This window comes from Leptodactylus fuscus, chromosome 6, assembly GCF_031893055.1.
Source record: "Leptodactylus fuscus isolate aLepFus1 chromosome 6, aLepFus1.hap2, whole genome shotgun sequence".
NCBI classification, from domain to species: domain Eukaryota; kingdom Metazoa; phylum Chordata; class Amphibia; order Anura; family Leptodactylidae; genus Leptodactylus; species Leptodactylus fuscus.
Window position 1 is genome coordinate 21,328,413 of NC_134270.1, and position 18,599 is coordinate 21,347,011.

Consider the following 18,599-nt stretch of genomic DNA (forward strand, 5'->3'; position numbering starts at 1 on the left):
GCATTCATAAGTCAGGCCACCAACTCCTTTATAAATGGCCGCCAGCCATAGTCAGTCAGATTCTTGCGTCCGTGATTGTGCTTGCAGCACTTTTCTCTCTGCATGTTTTGTGCGGACACCGAGCGGAAACCACATGGACCCCATTATAGTCTATAGAGTCTGCGGATTTCCCAGGTAACCGCTTTGTAATGTGTATAGGTTTCCATTCGGGGGTTCCCCAAGTGAACTCCCTGAACGGAAACCCAAACACGAGTGTGAACCGAGCCTTAGATTCGACTTGCCCTGTTTCATAGCGCCATGTGAGGGCTCACTTTCCTCAGGACATACCGTACTTTGTATCGACACCTTGTAATATTCTGAACAATGTACTGGAAACCTTATAAAAAAAAAAAATCAGAAAGGGTGTAATAGGAAATTAAAATAATAAAAAATGATGTTCGCTTTAGTCAGTACAATCACAGTGATTCCAGATTTTGACTTTACAAAAATAAAAATTTTGAAGAAATATAAAAATTTCCTTGAGTCACTATTGTCTGACACCTGTAACTTTTCATACACTTCTATGTAAACACTTGAATAGCTTGTAAAACATGAACAACAGATTTCTGATGCATTTTTCTGATAGCAAATCTGCTGCACTAAAACTGCACAGTGTAAACTGAAGCTGAGAGATTCTCACATTACACAGTGAAACAACATTTATAGGAATCCATCACGTTATCCTGACATTGCAATGGTTGGAGAACCAAGATAGTAAAATCAATGATCCTCCGAAATAAGATCATGAAAGAACCCCGCATTGAATCAGGTTTACTACAGCAAAATAAAAGTCATAGGAGCCGTCTATATACTCAAGATACTCAAACCCACCAATTTCAGCAGGAACAGTCAGTCACCCTAATGGGCCCAACATATGACATGAAAGTAATGGCATCCCCAAATCCAAGAGGGTTAACAATGGCATTGCCCCCCCATTTACACACAACTAGTTCCCTGACTTCCCCCATTTTACCCAGCAGTGACCTGGCCCAGTGTATATACAGTACAGGAGATTCTGCCGGATCCATTCACAACTGCACAGAACGGGATGAAACAAGCAAGAGCTGTCGAAAGTAGTTTAATAAAGTTTCTGTCTTTAGTTCATCGTCCTCATCTCTTCTCCCTCCTGTAATCTTACTCCTTACTCACTCCCAAGGTGCAGGCGCCAGTCACAGACCTCCGTGCAGAGGATCAGGCCCCTTATTTCCAGGAGAAACCTGATGAGATCTGTCAGGATATAATTGCCCAATCCTCAGGTGACATTGATCCCCTTATTGCCACATGAAGGGATCAGCCCCTCTCTTCTTCTCGCAGTAGTGACCCTTCCCCTCACACCACCTCCAGTCTGTCACCTGCCATCACTACTTACCTTACTAAAATATTTAAAGGGCTATTCCCACACATATAACCATTATTAAGTTTGTATATAATTAAAAGTTAAACATTTTTGCACATGTAAGAACGTTTTTTGCAGAGTTTTAAAGATTTTCTCTAAATATCTTGTGGTCACAGTCTCTTGATCAGTCACCACTGGATACAACCATGCATACAAGACCCTTCTAAGGTCAGAAAACCAGCCATGAATTTCTTATTGTGCCTGTGATATCTTCTTAGACATGTACTGCCCCTTCATGATAACCCAGCTACAGTAAGAAAATCGTGACCAATGCCAGACCATAGAAAGGTTCTGCATTCGTGGTCATATCCATTGGCAACTGATCAATTCAAAAGACTGTCACCATTAAGATGGTTAGAGGAAAACTTTAAAACTGCAGAATTTGTAAGTAATGTTTCATTAATTACTTCATTATCTACAAATATAGATATGATGTTCATAGGAATTCCCCTTTAACCTCAGGCTCGCTTCTGGAATCTTTCCCTCCTCTATTGAAGAAACCCTCCCTTGACCCATCCTGTGCTGCTATAGACCTGTCTCTTAACTTCTCCAAAATCTTAGAATGCTTGGTCTATTCTCACTCAATCCACCATCTTTCCACTAACTCTCAACCCCTAAGTGTCCACTCACAGTTTTTTCGCAAGTAATTTATGGCTGAATCCGTGTCAGAAACCACGTGGAAAAATGCCTCCCCATAGAGTTCTAGGGATTCCGCTAATGGGGGGGGAAAAAAAAAAATAAAGAAAGGAGGAAAGAAGAAAAAAAAAAGAAGCTTCCTTCAAGGCAGATTCCACCAGTGAAAACCAATGCAGTCAATAGGAGGCAGAAAAGCCACGTGGAATTGGCAAAAACAGCTAGCTTTTTTTTTTTTTTTTTCTTTCAAAAGGTCCAGACACTGATGGAGGGAAAAAATAAAAAATTCCGAATTCCTGAAGCAGATTTTCTCCTCGCCAAAATACTCCGTGTGAATGGACCCTTCCAAACTTGCTTCCACTCTGCTGAAACCACCCTCACATAAGTCTCCAATGATCCCCTGACAGCTAAATTTAATGGTGACTATTCCTCACTATGTTCTGTCTGCCTCGTGGACACTGCACTCAGGTCTCATCTCAGACCGCACTTTGTGTATCATTTGTCTCTTCCCCTCAATGTTGGGGTTCCTCAGGGCTCGGTCCTAGGCTCACACCATCTAAACCAGATCTCTCCATTTCAGTCTCAGGCCTTACTATAACTCCTAGACAGACTGCCTATGGTCTTTGGGGAAGGAGGGGGGGGGGCACGCGTGTTATGTTTGACTCAGACTTTCCTACACCCCACCACCAGATACATACAATCACTTACATGCACATGTCTTCTCCATCTAGAAAACAAGAATACGCCCTTTCCTTACCATGGAAACATTAAAGACACTGTTGTCCTGATTATCTCACCTAGATTGCCAACTCCTTACTAATCTGTCTTCTCCTCACTAAACTCTCCCCTCTACAATCTATTCTGAATGCAGAGGCCAGGCTCATCTGTCAGTCTAGACGCTACTGCGATGCCTTCAATCTGTGACAGTCACTACATTGGCTGTCTATTCATACAATAAACTTATCACCCTCATCCACAAGACTCTCCATAATGCCGCACCTCCCTAATCTTTATTACCCAACCCGTGTTCTCCGGTCACTCAATGACCCAAGACTAACATCCTCTATTCTCAGAACCTCCCACACTCATATCCAAGACTTCTCCAGAGTTGCACCACTTCTCTGGAATGCTTTATCCTGGACAATCAGATTAACTCCCAATTTCTACAGCTTCAAATGCATCCTAAAGACACATCTTCAGACAGGCCTATCACAATTCCTAATTTAAAGCCTTCAAGAATTAGAATCCTAAAAAAAACCAACCCTCTGTTTATGCTCCCACATAACCCCACAGGATATGCTGCTGTATCATACTACCTATATGTCCAGACACCATCTGTACATTAAAGGACATGACTGGTGACAGCTCATACAGCTTTAAGTGTATTGAAAGTAACCTCTATCACAAGAACAGCTGGACCATTGTACAAGGACTTCCTATGAGGCCCTGCTAACTCAGATTTTAAGCTCTTGTGAGCAGGGCCCTCTGCCCCATTGTATGAATTGACCTATTACTCTAATGTCTGTCTGTACTTGACCCCAGCAATTTGTAAAGTGCAGTGGAATAAGTTTGTGCAATAAATATAAGCTATATACAATGATCACTCCATGGATGTTGCCCATCGTTTAGAGGACACTAACACTTTAGGCCATATTAGAGCGTTGTTACTACAACCCCTTTAAGAATTTACCACTTTCCATCCAGTCCTCTAACCTCAAAATAAACTTTCATTTTATAGAATGTAAATCAGCAGTTTTATTGAGTTGACTTTGTATGCTATTAATCCCGAATAGAGGCAGAGTGCTGATGCGCTGGTCTGTAGACCATGAATGGAGGCAAAATCCATTCAGAACACTGCAGCAGCAAGTTCCATTGTGTGGCCGACCCTTCTTGCACAAACAAACGCAAGGACAGGGGGGGGGGGGGGGGAATAGAAATCTGCATTCCCAAAAAAAAGGAACATTTCACACAGAGTCACAGATGACGCAGACGGGTTCAGTACCAAAATGAAGATTACTTTAATTTAAAATAATTTTAATACAAACTAAATATAAACTATTTCAGCTCTTAACATGTAAGACACTGACTTCATATACTTTAACATTTCTTTTTATCAAGTATTGCACAATTTAGATACAAAAATTACAATTACATATCTCCATCTTATATAGCAAAAATCTGAATTTGTAACAGAAAATACAACTCTGAAATTACAGGTATCCCTCGATATAAGGTACAGTGAGGAATAAACTTTTTTTTTGAACAACTGGTGTCTTGAGACGTCAACTTCGGAAATTAAAAAAAAAAAAAAAAAGAAAAAAAGAAAAGTCTACATAAAGCTGCTGAAGGAATCACAGATCCGTAAAAATCTTGAAATGTGTCATGTAAATATATTTATATATAAAACACAGACAGAGCTGGAAAAACTCATTCCCCTTTATACATTTAGACAATATAGATTTTTTTTTTTAGTTTACTTTTTCCCCCTGTATCCACCTTTCAGGCAGGTGGACATGCAGGGTTTATTCTAGGCCATGTATGCATACATTATACATACCAATAGCTTCAATTTAGAAAAACAAAAGTCAATGCCTATAAAAAATTAGCTTCTAAATACTGTAAGAGGCAATATTCCTTAAAAAAAAAAAAAAAAATGTAGTGAACACAAAAAAAAGTTAAATAACAGAAGAAAATGATGTGCTTCTGCAACCAACCTTGGATTACAAGGGTTACAAGCTGAGGGAGGGAAGAAGAAATATATAAAAAAAAAAAAAAAAAAAAAAAAAAAAAAAAAAAAATCACATTGGGTCATGCAGCTTGTACAATACTTTGGATATAGAAGCAGTTTTATTTCAGGTTAGTTAGCCATCACCGGCTGGAATTGCTGGTTAGTATACTGCACGTTACTCAGGCTGAAACTCAATCCTTCCACCAGGGATTTCTCATTGAGACCACCGTAAGCCGCAAACATGTCAAAAGCATTACTGTATGGTAGCGGGCCAAGGCTCAGGCCGCCATCACCACCAGGGCAGTTTATGCTGGACCTTCCTTGATCTTGAATACCAGGGAAGATAAACTCCTTTGCGTTAGGGGAAAGGGCAGAGGTTTTTTGAGGGAGGTTGGTAAGGCCAAGGCTGTAGACAGAGTGCATGGACGAGGACATGCCGCTCTGCTTTAACAAGTTATTCACATTGAAGCCAAACTGCGTCGGGGAGGACCGTGCCAGCTTATTACGGGCGTTTGTCTTCATTTTTGTAGATCCGAACTTGGTGGCAGCAAACGTGGCAGTTGTAAAGGTTAAAGGCTGAGTCGCTCTGGGCATAAAGGTTGGACTTACAGTAGCAGAGTCACCAAAAGGGGGTGATGGTGAGCTGGAGACAGGAGATGCTTGGTCAATGATTGGCATGAACGCCTGGGCCTCAGGGTTAAAACTGTTCTTAATCTCCTTATCCAGCTCTGCTCCATTCTCATTGTTGTCATCAACGTAGAGAACTTTGACTTGTCCCTTCTCCCCGATCTGGTAGGAAACTTCTGAGGGATCAATCCACACATTGAGGTCCTGGGGAAGGTTCCTGCGGATATCTTCAATATCCAGTCCACTTTCATTGGCTGCTTGCTCTATGACCGGCTCCACCTTTTCTCCGACGTGTATGCATCTGTACCCCGAACCCTTGTAAGGTTTGTCTGGATACCAGTGACCTTCATATTTCTTCTTCAGGAGTCTTTCAAGTTCTTCACCAAAAATGTTGACTCGTCGCCGGGGCAGCTTGTTATACAGATAGGAAATAATAAAATTCAATGCTACCTGGATTTCAAGCTGCATATCTGTCTCACTCTTCGATACCAGCAAAGATGGTGGCAAAACGGCAGAGGAAGCAACGATGAAAACCTTTGTTTTTTCCTGAAAAATATAAAGAAAAACAGGAGGTCAAACTTTTTGTACCTTTTTCTACAACTATTCAGATTAAAAACAGCATTAATGTCTAGTAAATATTTATAAAGAAAACCCACCACAATCTACTATTATTAATCTTTATACTTTGACCTTTATAAAATTTTACTACTTAGATTTTTTTTTTTTTTTGTCCTCCTAAAGTGTCAATGTTAAGACCTGGACAAACCAGATTGGATTTCACTTTTAATGTACACAGCCTCAGCTCTCAGCACATTAAGAGTCAATATTTACTCGGCTCAGAGGTTTCTCTGGTTGGAGGAGGGCTGCTGCCTCCTTCTAGATATAAGCTGGATACAAGACAAGGTGTTCAGAGTGGCAGGACAATCTCCACCTGCAAGTTTCCCTGCTAACCTAATCTATGTAGATCTACAAATAAATGTTAGTGCACAGGACTAGGCCTAGAGAGTGAAAACTCTGACTCTGCTAGATCCTGTTTAATACTCATACAGCCCCCAGGGCTCCCGGTCCCCTCCCCCTGGATGTAACACAATCTTTGAGACAGTATAAGGCGACCTTTAAACATTTGCTTGGATCAGCAAGGGTGGGGTGGAGAATAAAGATCAAGACACAACCAAAGGTATTTAATAAAACATGTCAGACATGTCGAATTATACAGAGGACTGGTTAACGCCCAAAGCAGACTTAACCTGGATCTCCCCCCATAACATCCTAGAAGCTCAGAGACAGATCATGCAGCAAAGAGTCCAGTGCAAGAAGAGAAAACGTTTGGGCTAGAGCAGGTACGAAACTGGCTTATACACCCGGGTGTGTACAGAACATGCCCAGTGTCAGGGATATTCAACGTATAATTAGGAAACACTACGGCAACCCAGCAATACCAGTCCTGCCAGTTATATGCTGGCACATGTAGTCCAGCCACATCTGGGAGTAGGAGAGGACACCCTGCACAAAAGTGCTCAGACCTGTGCCCAACTGAGGGATAAAAATACCCCGCTGCTTCCAAAAATAAAGACAGCCAAACCCAAGCTATAAATACAGGTAGTATAGAAAATATATTACCAGCCAACAATAGCACCCCCTCCCCAATCTATGACAGCCAAATAAAGTCCTCATGCCAGGCACAAGAAGGGCCCAACACATGTAACAGAGCCCCAGCAAGAATATGGCAGCCAGTCAGCCTACCATTTACTGGGCATATATAGAGCCAAGCGATTACATATAGATGTATGTGGTTACTTCCTACTGTAACACATGCCACATATGGGCCCCTACACATTACACAGATTGCTTTCTGGCACATATGAATCCCTGTTCTTTACCAAAATATCCTGACAGATGGGATACTGCAGCAAACAACATCACATACTAGCTCCTGTTAGCCACATAGGGGCCCTAGCAAGCCACAGGCAGCCATTAAGGCCCATGTACAGACCCTCATGTCGGTTATAAACAGTCTAGGCTTTTTAGCCACATATGGTCTTCTGCAGAGCCAATACAAACATATACATGATAGTCTCATATGGATTCCTGTTCATGTACCAGGCCCTATTAGTCAAATTTGGGTCCCTGAAGGTCCTATACATCACATACTGTGCCCAGTCATATGAGGACCTCTAGTAATCATGTACTAGGCCCAGGAAGCCTCATAATAGCCTGTCATAGTCATATCAAGCCCCGTCAATCACATACCAAGGCCTATCAGTCACATATGTATCCCTGCCAGTCCTATACATCACATACAGGAGCCAGTCACAGAAGGGGCTCCATTATTCATGTACTAGGCCCGAGCAGCCTCATATTAGACCCTAGTTACAGTGTACCAGGCCCAATCATTCACATACAGGCCGTCACATATGTGCCCCTAGTCACAGAGGGCCTGGGCCTTGTCAGACACATAAGGGCCCTTGCAGGGTCTATACATCACAGAGGTCCTGTCAGCAATATACAGGCCTCCCTTTACTATATAGCAGACCCTGTCAGGCACATACTAGGCCCTGCCAACCTCATATATGGGTCCCTGCAGCTCCTATACATTACATACTAGGTCTATCAGTTACATAGGGGCCCCTACTTGGCACGTAGCAGGGCCCCCACCAATAACATATGGGCCCCTGCGAGTCCCATACACGACATAGAGGACGCTCATTAACGTCCGAGACCCTGCCAGTCAGTAAGTGTTACCCGCACAGGCCCAATCCTCACATACGTGGCCCTGGCAGGGCTAGGCACCATATATGGCCTACGTCAGTCACCTCAGGGTCCCTCTCAGCTACATACACAGGCCCACCTGTCACCTAGTAGCCCCTGTCAGTAACCGACGTCACACACAACACCCCCTTCACAAACATACGGGCCCCTGCTAGTCAAAGATGGGGCCCTTAGTAGTCACCTACAGCGTACAAAACCCTTTAAGAGGCCCCCGTCACCCTCATAGGGGCCCCCATCAGTCCTTTACGTCACATATGGGCCCCATCAGCCGCATTCCTGCCACATACGTGTCCCCACCATACACACACACGGCCTCCGTCACAGGTAGCGTCGTGTACAGCAGGCCTTACCGAGGATAGACCTCCGTACAGGGGCTCCGCTACCAGTTCCCTGCCCCTCTCCGAGCGACGTACTTGACTTCAGCCCGTCTTCTGTCAGGTAGATTATTTATACGGAGTCTCCGCCATTCTAAGTGCAGTGGGCGGGAACGATGCAAGGTTCCTGCCAATAGCAAAGCGAGGCATCGGGAAAAGCGAACTTCTATTGGTAGATACGGCTGTCAGTTAAAGAGGCGGAGTAGGTACGTCATGAGGCTGGATGATTAGCGTCCTGTGATTGGCCAATAAAGATCCAATGGTTGGGCGTGCTGTTAAATGTGGGTCAGCAGGTGTCAAGTGATTGGATGATTGAACTGTCAATCACCAGAGACATGAAGGCTCTATTTATAGGAGTGCTGCCAACTGCAATGGGCGGTCCTTTGACGTCAAGAGCGGTCATGTGACCTACAGCTGTCCGTCTATAACACCTCCCCCTATATAATAACATTATTATTATTATTTTCTGTATCTCACTTGTTTATATATGGCCAATATATACCTCCAGATAATATCATCATCACTGACTGAGCTACTAGGCTCACAAGCCAACTCCCTGTGTATAACATCATGTAATGTATATAACATTTACCAGTATATAATCTAGGGATTGCCAGCATGCAAACAGCGCCCCCAGTGACAGGGTGTCAACATTGCCATCACATGACTAGCACCCAGGGGAGTAGCCACAGGGTGTGTAGAAGTAGCAGTCACTATAGTACATGGCCGGCGCCCAGGGGAGTAGCCACAGGGTGTGTAGAAGTAGCAGTCACTATAGTACATGGCCGGCGCCCAGGGGAGTAGCCACAGAGCGGGTAGAAGTAGCAGTCACTATAGTACATGGCCAGCGCCAAGGGGAGTAGCCACAGAGCGGGTAGAAGTAGCAGTCACTATAGTACATGGCCAGCGCCAAGGGGAGTAGCCACAGAGCGGGTAGAAGTAGCAGTCACTATAGTACATGGCCGGCGCCCAGGGAAGTAGCCACAGGGTGTGTAGAAGTAGCAGTCACTATAGTACATGGCCAGCACCAAGGGGAGTAGCAGTCACTATAGTACATGGCCGGTGCCCAGGGAAGTAGCCACAGAGCGAGTAGAAGTAGCAGTCACTATAGTACATGGCCGGGGCCCAGGGGAGTAACCACAGGGTGTGTAGAAGTAGCAGTCACTATAGTACATGGCCAGCACCAAGGGGAGTAGCCACAGAGCGGGTAGAAGTAGCAGTCACTATAGTACATGGCCGGCGCCCAGGGAAGTAGCCACAGGGTGTGTAGAAGTAGCAGTCACTATAGTACATGGCCGGCGCCAAGGGGAGTAGCCACAGAGCGGGTAGAAGTAGCAGTCACTATAGTACATGGCCAGCGCCAAGGGGAGTAGCCACAGAGCGGGTAGAAGTAGCAGTCACTATAGTACATGGCCGGCGCCCAGGGAAGTAGGCACAGGGTGTGTAGAAGTAGCAGTCACTATAGTACATGGCCAGCACCAAGGGGAGTAGCAGTCACTATAGTACATGGCCGGTGCCCAGGGAAGTAGCCACAGAGCGAGTAGAAGTAGCAGTCACTATAGTACATGGCCGGGGCCCAGGGGAGTAACCACAGGGTGTGTAGAAGTAGCAGTCACTATAGTACATGGCCAGCGCCAAGGGGAGTAGACACAGAGCGGGTAGAAGTAGCAGTCACTATAGTACATGGCCGGCGCCCAGGGAAGTAGCCACAGGGTGTGTAGAAGTAGCAGTCACTATAGTACATGGCCAGCGCCAAGGGGAGTAGCCACAGAGCGGGTAGAAGTAGCAGTCACTATAGTACATGGCCGGCGCCCAGGGAAGTAGCCATAGGGTGTGTAGAAGTAGCAGTCACTATAGTACATGGCCAGCGCCAAGAGGAGTAGCCACAGAGCGGGTAGAAGTAGCAGTCACTATAGTACATGGCCAGCGCCAAGAGGAGTAGCCACAGAGCGGGTAGAAGTAGCAGTCACTACAGTACATGGCCGGCGCCCAGGGAAGTAGCCACAGAGCGGGTAGAAGTAGCAGTCACTATAGTACATGGCCGGTGCCCAGGGGAGTAGCCACAGAGAGGGTAGAAGTAGCAGTCACTATAGTACAAGGCCAGCGCCAAGGGGAGTAGCCACAGAGCGGGTAGAAGTAGCAGTCACTACAGTACATGGCCGGTGCCCAGGGGAGTAGCCACAGGGTGTGTAGAAGTAGCAGTCACTATAGTACATGGCTGATGCCCAGGGAAGTAGCCACAGGGTGGGTAGAAGTAGCAGTCACTATAGTACATGGCCAGCGCCAAGGGGAGTAGCCACAGGGTGTGTAGAAGTAGCAGTCACTGTAGTACATGGCCGGCGCCCAGGGAAGTAGCCACAGGGTGGGTGGGTGTGTATATATTTAAATATATTAGGCTACATTGTTTCCTATGCATATTCTGGGACTCTGGATTTGATCTGGTTGTTACTTTTAGTTAATCAGAATGAACTGTGTACTATTGGCTAATTCCAGGTACCACAAGTATAACATGCGAATTGCAGCCTTTTTAGATCTTTGAAAGGTATATTTATTCCCAACCTTCCAAATGGAATAACATTGAATATTCTTATATATTGTATAATACAATCTCTCAAAGGGAGTAAAGATTTTTATTAATTCCATACACCATACAAAACAGCTCCTTAAATATAATACTGTATATACATATATCCACATTGGTATAACATAAAATGCCAGTTTAATACCGTATACAACCACTGCTGCCATATTTCAATGCTTGCCAAATTATTTGTTTTAATAATTTATGTTTTACATATTTTTTTATCATTTTTTTTGTCCATGCAGTCATTAGTGTATTTTTCTGTATATGTTTTTAGATCTGATGAAGAGGTGGAGTATCCTGTGCGACTCCTATACCCCAAAACGCGTCATCTGAAATAAATAGCTACCTATCGTTTAGAACAATTGTTTATGTCCCGAGTGAACGCGTTCAACTTCCATCTATTGGTATATCCAATACTTACCTGTTGCATTCTCTTCGACCTCGGTCATCCTAGTTGAATGCTGCCAAATATATTCAGTGTGCCGATAACTGCATATATATGCTCCTGTGACCAAAAAAACTTCAGGCTATTTTAAAGATCCGACAATCATTCTACCAACATAGTATGGAGATTTTTTGCAAGTGGAACCTGCCTCAAAAAACCCCCAAAACAACACAAAAACTAGCTTTCCCATTCATTTCAGTTGTATTTGAAAGACAGAACCCACTTGTAGACAGTTTGACATTTCCTCCAAAACCACACCAAAAAAATAAAAAGTTGGCTAATAAGTAAAAGAGCACCATAGTTGCACCTTCATGGAGCACTAACAGGGAGTGAAATGAAGTCATTCCCCTGACATGGCAAACAAAAGCACTGCAAAGGAACATAATGGAGCTTCCTCTAAAGACCACACAAATGGCGTGGCCAATGGACAATATTTTGCTGGCAACCATACAACTGGCCACAGCCATGTCTGTAACCTTAAAGGGATTCTACCATTAAACTACCTTTTTTTCTAATGAACACGTCGGAATAGCCTTAAGAAAGGCTATTCGTCTCCTACCTTTAGACGTGGTCTCCGCCGCGCCGTTCCGTAGAAATACCGGTTTTAACCGGTATGCAAATGAGCTCTCCGCAGCAATGAGGGCGAGCCCCAGCGCTGAAAGGCCGATGAGCGCATCCCCATTGCTGCCCAAGAGCTCTTTCCTGTGCCGCCTCCTTCTTCTGTTGCTCTTGTCCTATTAATATTATAAAGGTGAAAGTTTGTGTGTTTGGATGTTTGTTAGTCAATCACGCAAAACCCGCTTCACCGATTTGGCTGAAATTTTCCACAAACATTGTCACTACACTCGATTGCGCAATAGGCTACTTTTCGTCACAATAGCGCACATACGTTTTTCCCAGGACCCCCACAAAACCCAAACTCACATCACTATTTCTGCAATCTCACACACTTTGGACCATAGCAAGCCACAAAATTCATATTACCCTCTACAGCAGAGGTCAGCAACCCCTGGCACACGTGCCAAGAGTGGCACTCCTGCCATATTTCACTGGCACACCAGCAGCACGGGACCTGCAAGAGTTAAATGAAGTCCCTTAAGTGCTCTGCTAGAGCTCAAGCATAAGGACACTCCCCTTTGAGAGGGGTGCAGGAAACCCAGGGGGTGGAGCTTAATCGCTCAGGTCTGTGCCTGCTATAGTGGTCTGCATCCTGCAAACATTCCCCGAGGAGGAAAGGAGCTGCTAGCAAAGTGAAACTGAAAAACACACAGGTACATAGGATTACTGTTCTCATTAATGTCAGGCATTTGGGGTTATTAGTTTAGTCTGAGTAACTCCATGTGCCTCACATTATTAGGAATAAACCCCATCATGTCCCTCATATTAACCCCTGTGGGCCCCATATAAAGGTTACTAATATGTGAGACATATGGAGGTACTAATAAAAGACCTCAGTAATGAAGATACTTAATTATTACCTCCAAGTCTCTCACATATCAGTAACTCTTACACAATGGTTAATGTGAGGGACATGATGGGGTTAATTGCTATTAATAAGAGGCACATGGAGTTGCTAAACGGTCATGAACAGGGCCAGACTTTATGTGGCTGCTTGAGAGTATCCTGTGCCCAAAACTTACATGTACTGGCGCAAAATAACAATCATACAATGTCGTATATCGAAGTATATTAACCTGAAATCCCTCTGTCCCAAAGTCACTATGTACAGTTTATAACAACACCGTATAGCAGCTGAACTACAAATTACATTCAACACAAAAGTCTCATGTGCTCTCAGAATTACAGAAAAAACAAGATACACAATTTCATATCCCATACCTTATACACAGTACGAAAACCTTACCCACGCCTGTATATACCCACTGCTACAATCACCGCAGACGAAGTCGCGGGTACCAGCTAGTAGTTCTATACAGGAGCATAGAGAGGCCACCCCAAAATGGCCACCGGCCGGCTCCTGCATTGCAGTTCAATACAGGCGGCCATTTTGGGGTAGCCGCTCTATGCTCCTGTATCGAACTACAAGAGCAAGAGAAGCCAGAAGAGGCGGAGTTGCTGCAGAAGGAGGCGGTGGCGGCGCAGGAAAGAGTTCTGGGCTGCAATGGGGACGCGCTCATCGGTGTTTCAGCGCTGGGGCCCGCCCTCATTGCTGCGGAGAGCTCATTTGCATACTGGTTAAAACCGGTATTTCTACGGAACGGCGCGGCGGAGATCACGTCTAAAGGTAGGAGACTAATAGCCTTTCTTAAGGCTATTCCGACGTGTTCATTAGAAAAAAAAAGGTAGTTTAATGGTAGAATCCCTTTAAATCCCTCAAAGACAGAAAAATCAGCTGGAAATATGTAAGATGAACCTGACTCAAAGTTTTACTTAATTACTGAAGAATAAAACAAACAAAAAAACAAACAAAAAAAAAAACAGTATAACTACAGCATCAAAATCCACAGCAGCATATGTTTGATAAAACCACTCCCCAGTCTAACTGTACAGTCCTCCATAAGTAGCACACAGTGTGCAGTGGCTCAGTGAAGGTGGTGGTAAAGGTGTATAGATGCGTGCATGTGCCAGCAAGATCAAAAAAAGGACAACTTCCCTGCGTCATAGTCCAGCCATATCCGCATCTTTTTGGCTGCATATCGACGTGGCGACAGGATATCCATGCCGTTGTGGATCGTAAAGTTGTGGTTTCCTGACCCTGCACATATGCACCAGGATCGTGCATTATTACCAATGTAGGAGCTGTCCCCACTTCACACATCCCAATCCTCCAAGAGCAACCGCCAGCCTGCACTTCCCAATAATGGCGCCCTGAAGATATACCACTGGAGCTCATAACCTGTCTGCCCTAGAATCTCTCTGGGTTATAGGGCCGCAGCAGATTTCTTTCTGACTAATAAGCAGAATTTGTACGGCTGGACACATGGACATCAGTAGCCGCTGTGTCAGAGTCCAGCACAAGCTTTATAGGTGGCTGCAGAGAGAAGCACTGGCCTGTCCCAGTCACTACTATAATAAGGAGGAGTACACGGTCTCAGAGATGGAGTCTTCGCCTCACGGTCTTGCTCGTCGTCTGTCTCACATGGGCTGTCGGTGTCTTTCTCCTGGAGCACAGTTATGGGGTCACCCAAGTTACACAGCATCTCCATGTGGCGCCTCCTTTTGGACAGTTTGCTTGAGAGATTCTCCAGGCGGAGGAGCTGGTCAGACATTGTTCTGGATGTCCTCTCTTGCCTTGTGGTGATTTGAAGTTGCAGGCTGGTCACGTGTAGTTCGATGCCTTTGAGCAGGTCGCGGACCCTTGTCTCTAGGCCACAAGCCTTTTCACGTACAGAGGAAATATTTTGCCTCAGAAAGTGAATCTTCTTCTCAGCATCATTGTACTTGGTGACCACGGTTTCTAGAAGATTTCGGAGGTCTTCCTTTTTCTTCGCAAAAGGCTTCTAGTACAAATTCCAAGTGGTGGCCCTGGTGCTCCTCAGATATCCTGCAGGTGGCGCAGGTGCATAAGGCATGCTGGGAGCAGTAGTACTGCAAGACCTGTCTGTGCCGAGGACAGGTGCGGACCCCCACAGATAGACTCATGTTCGGGGGACTTGCTGTGCACCCTCAGGTGGTCAGTACATAGTGAGGCCTCACACAGAGCTGGACCGCAGGCACCGCGGCCTGGATTCAGTAGGTGCAGGAGATGCCCATGAGGGTCTGGAGGTTTGGACTGCCCCCGGTAACGCTGCCTGACGTTGCTGAGGGTGATGTCTTCCTGCAGCTCGGGTCTGTTAGGGAAACTCTTCCTGCAGCTCGGGCAGTTGTACATTTCATCCTCCTCCTTGACCCTCAGCGCATTCCCAATGCAGGCATAGCAGAAGCTGTGGCCGCAGCGCAGTCACGGGCTCCGTGTAGATGCTCAGGCAGATCGCGCAGTTCAGCTCCTCTTTCAGTTCCCAGGACGCCATAATGGCGAAGCCTCTCACAACATTCAAACCAACAAGCTCTGCAACAAACTCCGGCTAAACAGGCAGCTCCAGAGCCAGCTAGTTCTTCCAATCAGCAACCGATAGGAAAGCCAATCACAGGTCAGCTTCTATAGCGACGTATGAGCCGGGATCTGTGATTGGACGGCAACATGTCACGCGCTCCCAACGTAGCCCAGCCAGCGCTACTATTGGCAACGGCACTGTTGTAGTTGTATAAATGGCGGCTATCGCGTCCCTTGGCCGTTACTTAGTGCATGAAATGTCTTTGCTATAGATCCTCCTATAACTGCGGGAGAACTACAAGTCCCACACTGTGTGCTGCGAGTTGTTCCTCTCTGGCTGATTTTATCTCTGGTCATTCACTGTGGTTGCGCTTTACCTGACCACCACGTGGTGGCGCTGTTGGCTCAGCTCGCTCATGTTATGGGGCCCCTGGATTAAAGGACGTCATTTTTAACCCCTTAAAATTAAATTAAAGTTCAATTTTGTTTTAAAGCGTCTGTTAGTCCTAATAATGGGTTAATAAGTGCACCCAAATACTTCTAGCAGTGTCTGGAGTGATTTCTGGAATCCTCCGCATTTGTTTACATGGTGTAGATTCCTGTTCCTTGACTCAGAGCTGCCTCACACTACCTCCCCTCCCCCTCCTTGTTTCCCTTAGTTTAGGCATAAAATTCCAGTAGATTTCAGCCCCTCACCCACAAACCATCCACTTTTGGGGTTAAATTTACCTGCATCCTGCCTCTCTTATGGTCGCTCGCACCTCTTCGCACCCTTTTCCTGGCAACTATAATGTTATAATAGTTGGGACATTTTCAGACGCAAAGATACCAATAATGCAAGGTTCACACTAGCCTCACCACACCATTGCTCTGGTCCGTTGGCATCCCGCTAAAATACGCCTTTGTGTACAGAGACTCAGGCACAAATGTGAATGTGGCCTTTCTGTTGTGTTTTTGTTTTACGTTATTTTTTTTTTCAATATATATTTCAAGGGAGTCTGTCGGCATCAAAAAAGGCTATTAAGCAGCCCCAGTAGCTTATAGAGCCATGAGCACTGTGCTATCCCGTGTTTGTAGAATGGCCTTTAGGCTAGGGCCTCACTGGATGTCCCACGGCAAAAACAGCTCTGCAAGAAAAACCACGGTGGCAACGCATTGCCGTCCTTCCCGCAGCGCTTTAAACGTAAAGTTTGCAGAATTTTCCTCCATGGGCTTTCCGTTATAATTATACCTGTGGGAAAACCGCTGGCGTTTCCGTAGGTATAATTGACATGCTGCGATTTCCAAAACCACACCCGTTTTGGATATTGTGGCATGTCCGCATGGCAGTTTTTACCGCAAAGTGGGCATAACATTCACTAGAATCCCATCCACTTTGCTCGTACTGTAAAAGTTTACGCTAGTGTTGTTTGTTCAGAGGGCCAGAACAATGGACTGGAAGATTACTAAAATAGTGGTTACATACGGAGCCCAATGAACTTCATTGGCTATAATGGGGTTCGCAGAGTGTATCTTGTTTTGAAACTGAAAACAAACTGCAGACGTAAAAGCGTTTTTGTTTTTTTTGTTGTTGTCTACTGATTTCAGGTGGACATTGAGACTGAGTCTGCTATGGACACTCCGGCACTAATGTGAACGTTGACTTATTTTGAAATAAAACTGCTTTTTATTCCTATGCAAATAAGCCAACTCCAATTGGAAGTTTTAACCCCTTGGATGCTGCAGTCAAACATGACCATCATCCAGGGGGGTTCTGCCATGTTGCCGCCTCCCTCCCGAATTCACTGTGGTGAGATTGGGGGGGGTGCCGATATCTATTATCTGCAGCCTGGGGTCTGGCCAGTGACCCCAGGCTGCCTGGAGGCCCCAGTACCTGGTTGATCTTTCCAGGACCTCAGTAAGTAGCCTATGCATCCTTATAGGACAAGTAAAAATAAAGTGTGTAAATTTTTTTTCTAAAGTTATATAGCCCCAAAATTTCCCTTTTTACATATATAAAATTAATTATATTTAAAAAAAAACATAACCTAAGAATGAATAAAAACAATAAATATTTGGTATCACTGTGTCTGTAATAACCTGTGCAATAAAACCGAAATAATATTTAACGTATACAGTGAACATTGGGAAAAAACGTTGGAAGGAATAATTTTTCACCATCTCACCTTACAAAATATGCTATAAACAGTGATCAAAATGTCATCATATGTGATCATATGTACCCCAAAGCAGTACCAATAAAAAGCACGGGTTGTCCCGCAAAGAAATTAGCTCTCAATCAACCTTGTCAACCAAAAAATAAAAATCTTAGGGCTAGTTCACACGTGGGCAAAGGGGAGGTTTTTGACAGCGGAATTCGCTTCAAAAACCTCTCCTTTAACATGGTGGTCTATGTAGACCACTAGCTTTTTTTTTCCTCCTAGCGTTTTCCGCCTGAAGAAGCGACATGACCTTTCTTCAGGTGGAAAACGCCTGCAGAATTGCATAGAAGTGAATGGGAGGCGAAAACCGCGCGGTTTTTTGCACACAAAACCGCGCGTTTTTTTGCAAAAAAACGCGCGGTTTTCGCCTGCTATAGCTATAGCACATATAGGAAAAAAAAAAACTAGCGAAAACCGCGTCAAAAACCTCGTCAAAAACCGCGTGGAATGCAAAAAACAGCGTAAAAAAAACTCCTCGAGGTTTTTTACCTCGCACAAATAAGCTAGGCGGTTTTCACGTGTGAACTGACCCTTACACCTCTCAGAAGATGGTGATGTAAAAATGAGAGTTCTTTCCCCAAACAGGTTTTTGTTCTGCAAAATTAAAATCACATAAAAACTCTATAAATGTGGTATCGTCGTAACCGTACCAACACGCGGAGTAAAGATCACATATTACTTATGCTGTATGGTGAAAAAATGAAAATGTAAAACTCAACGCCAGAATTAATGTTCAATGTGAGCACAATGTGAAAACAAAAACCCCAAAATCGGCAAATCAATAAAACACAACTGGCTGCAGCAGGAAG

At 44.8% G+C, this 18,599-nt stretch overlaps 1 protein-coding gene across 2 annotated transcripts; it reads right to left on the bottom strand.

Annotated features, from left to right (window-relative positions):
- Positions 1-4,062: 4,062 nt before the first annotated feature.
- Positions 4,063-8,685, bottom strand: TOB1 (transducer of ERBB2, 1). Of its 2 annotated transcripts, none has more exons than XM_075279491.1 (2): positions 8,543-8,685; positions 4,063-5,969 (listed from the first exon to the last, which is right to left on the bottom strand). In XM_075279491.1, the coding sequence occupies exon 2, from the start codon at positions 5,889-5,891 to the stop codon at positions 4,926-4,928; it is 966 nt and encodes a 321-aa protein (XP_075135592.1). In that variant the 5' UTR covers positions 5,892-5,969; positions 8,543-8,685; the 3' UTR covers positions 4,063-4,925. The 2 variants fall into 2 exon arrangements, with proteins under 2 accessions (XP_075135592.1, XP_075135594.1); XM_075279493.1 differs by having other exon boundaries at positions 4,063-5,961; positions 8,536-8,685.
- Between the last annotated feature and the right edge of the window lie 9,914 nt (positions 8,686-18,599).

What these genes read in the sequence shown, in the direction of transcription:
- TOB1 (XM_075279491.1), bottom strand. Translation starts at nt 5,891, where the DNA reads ATGCAGCTTGAAATCCAGGTAGCATTGAATTTTATTATTTCCTATCTG.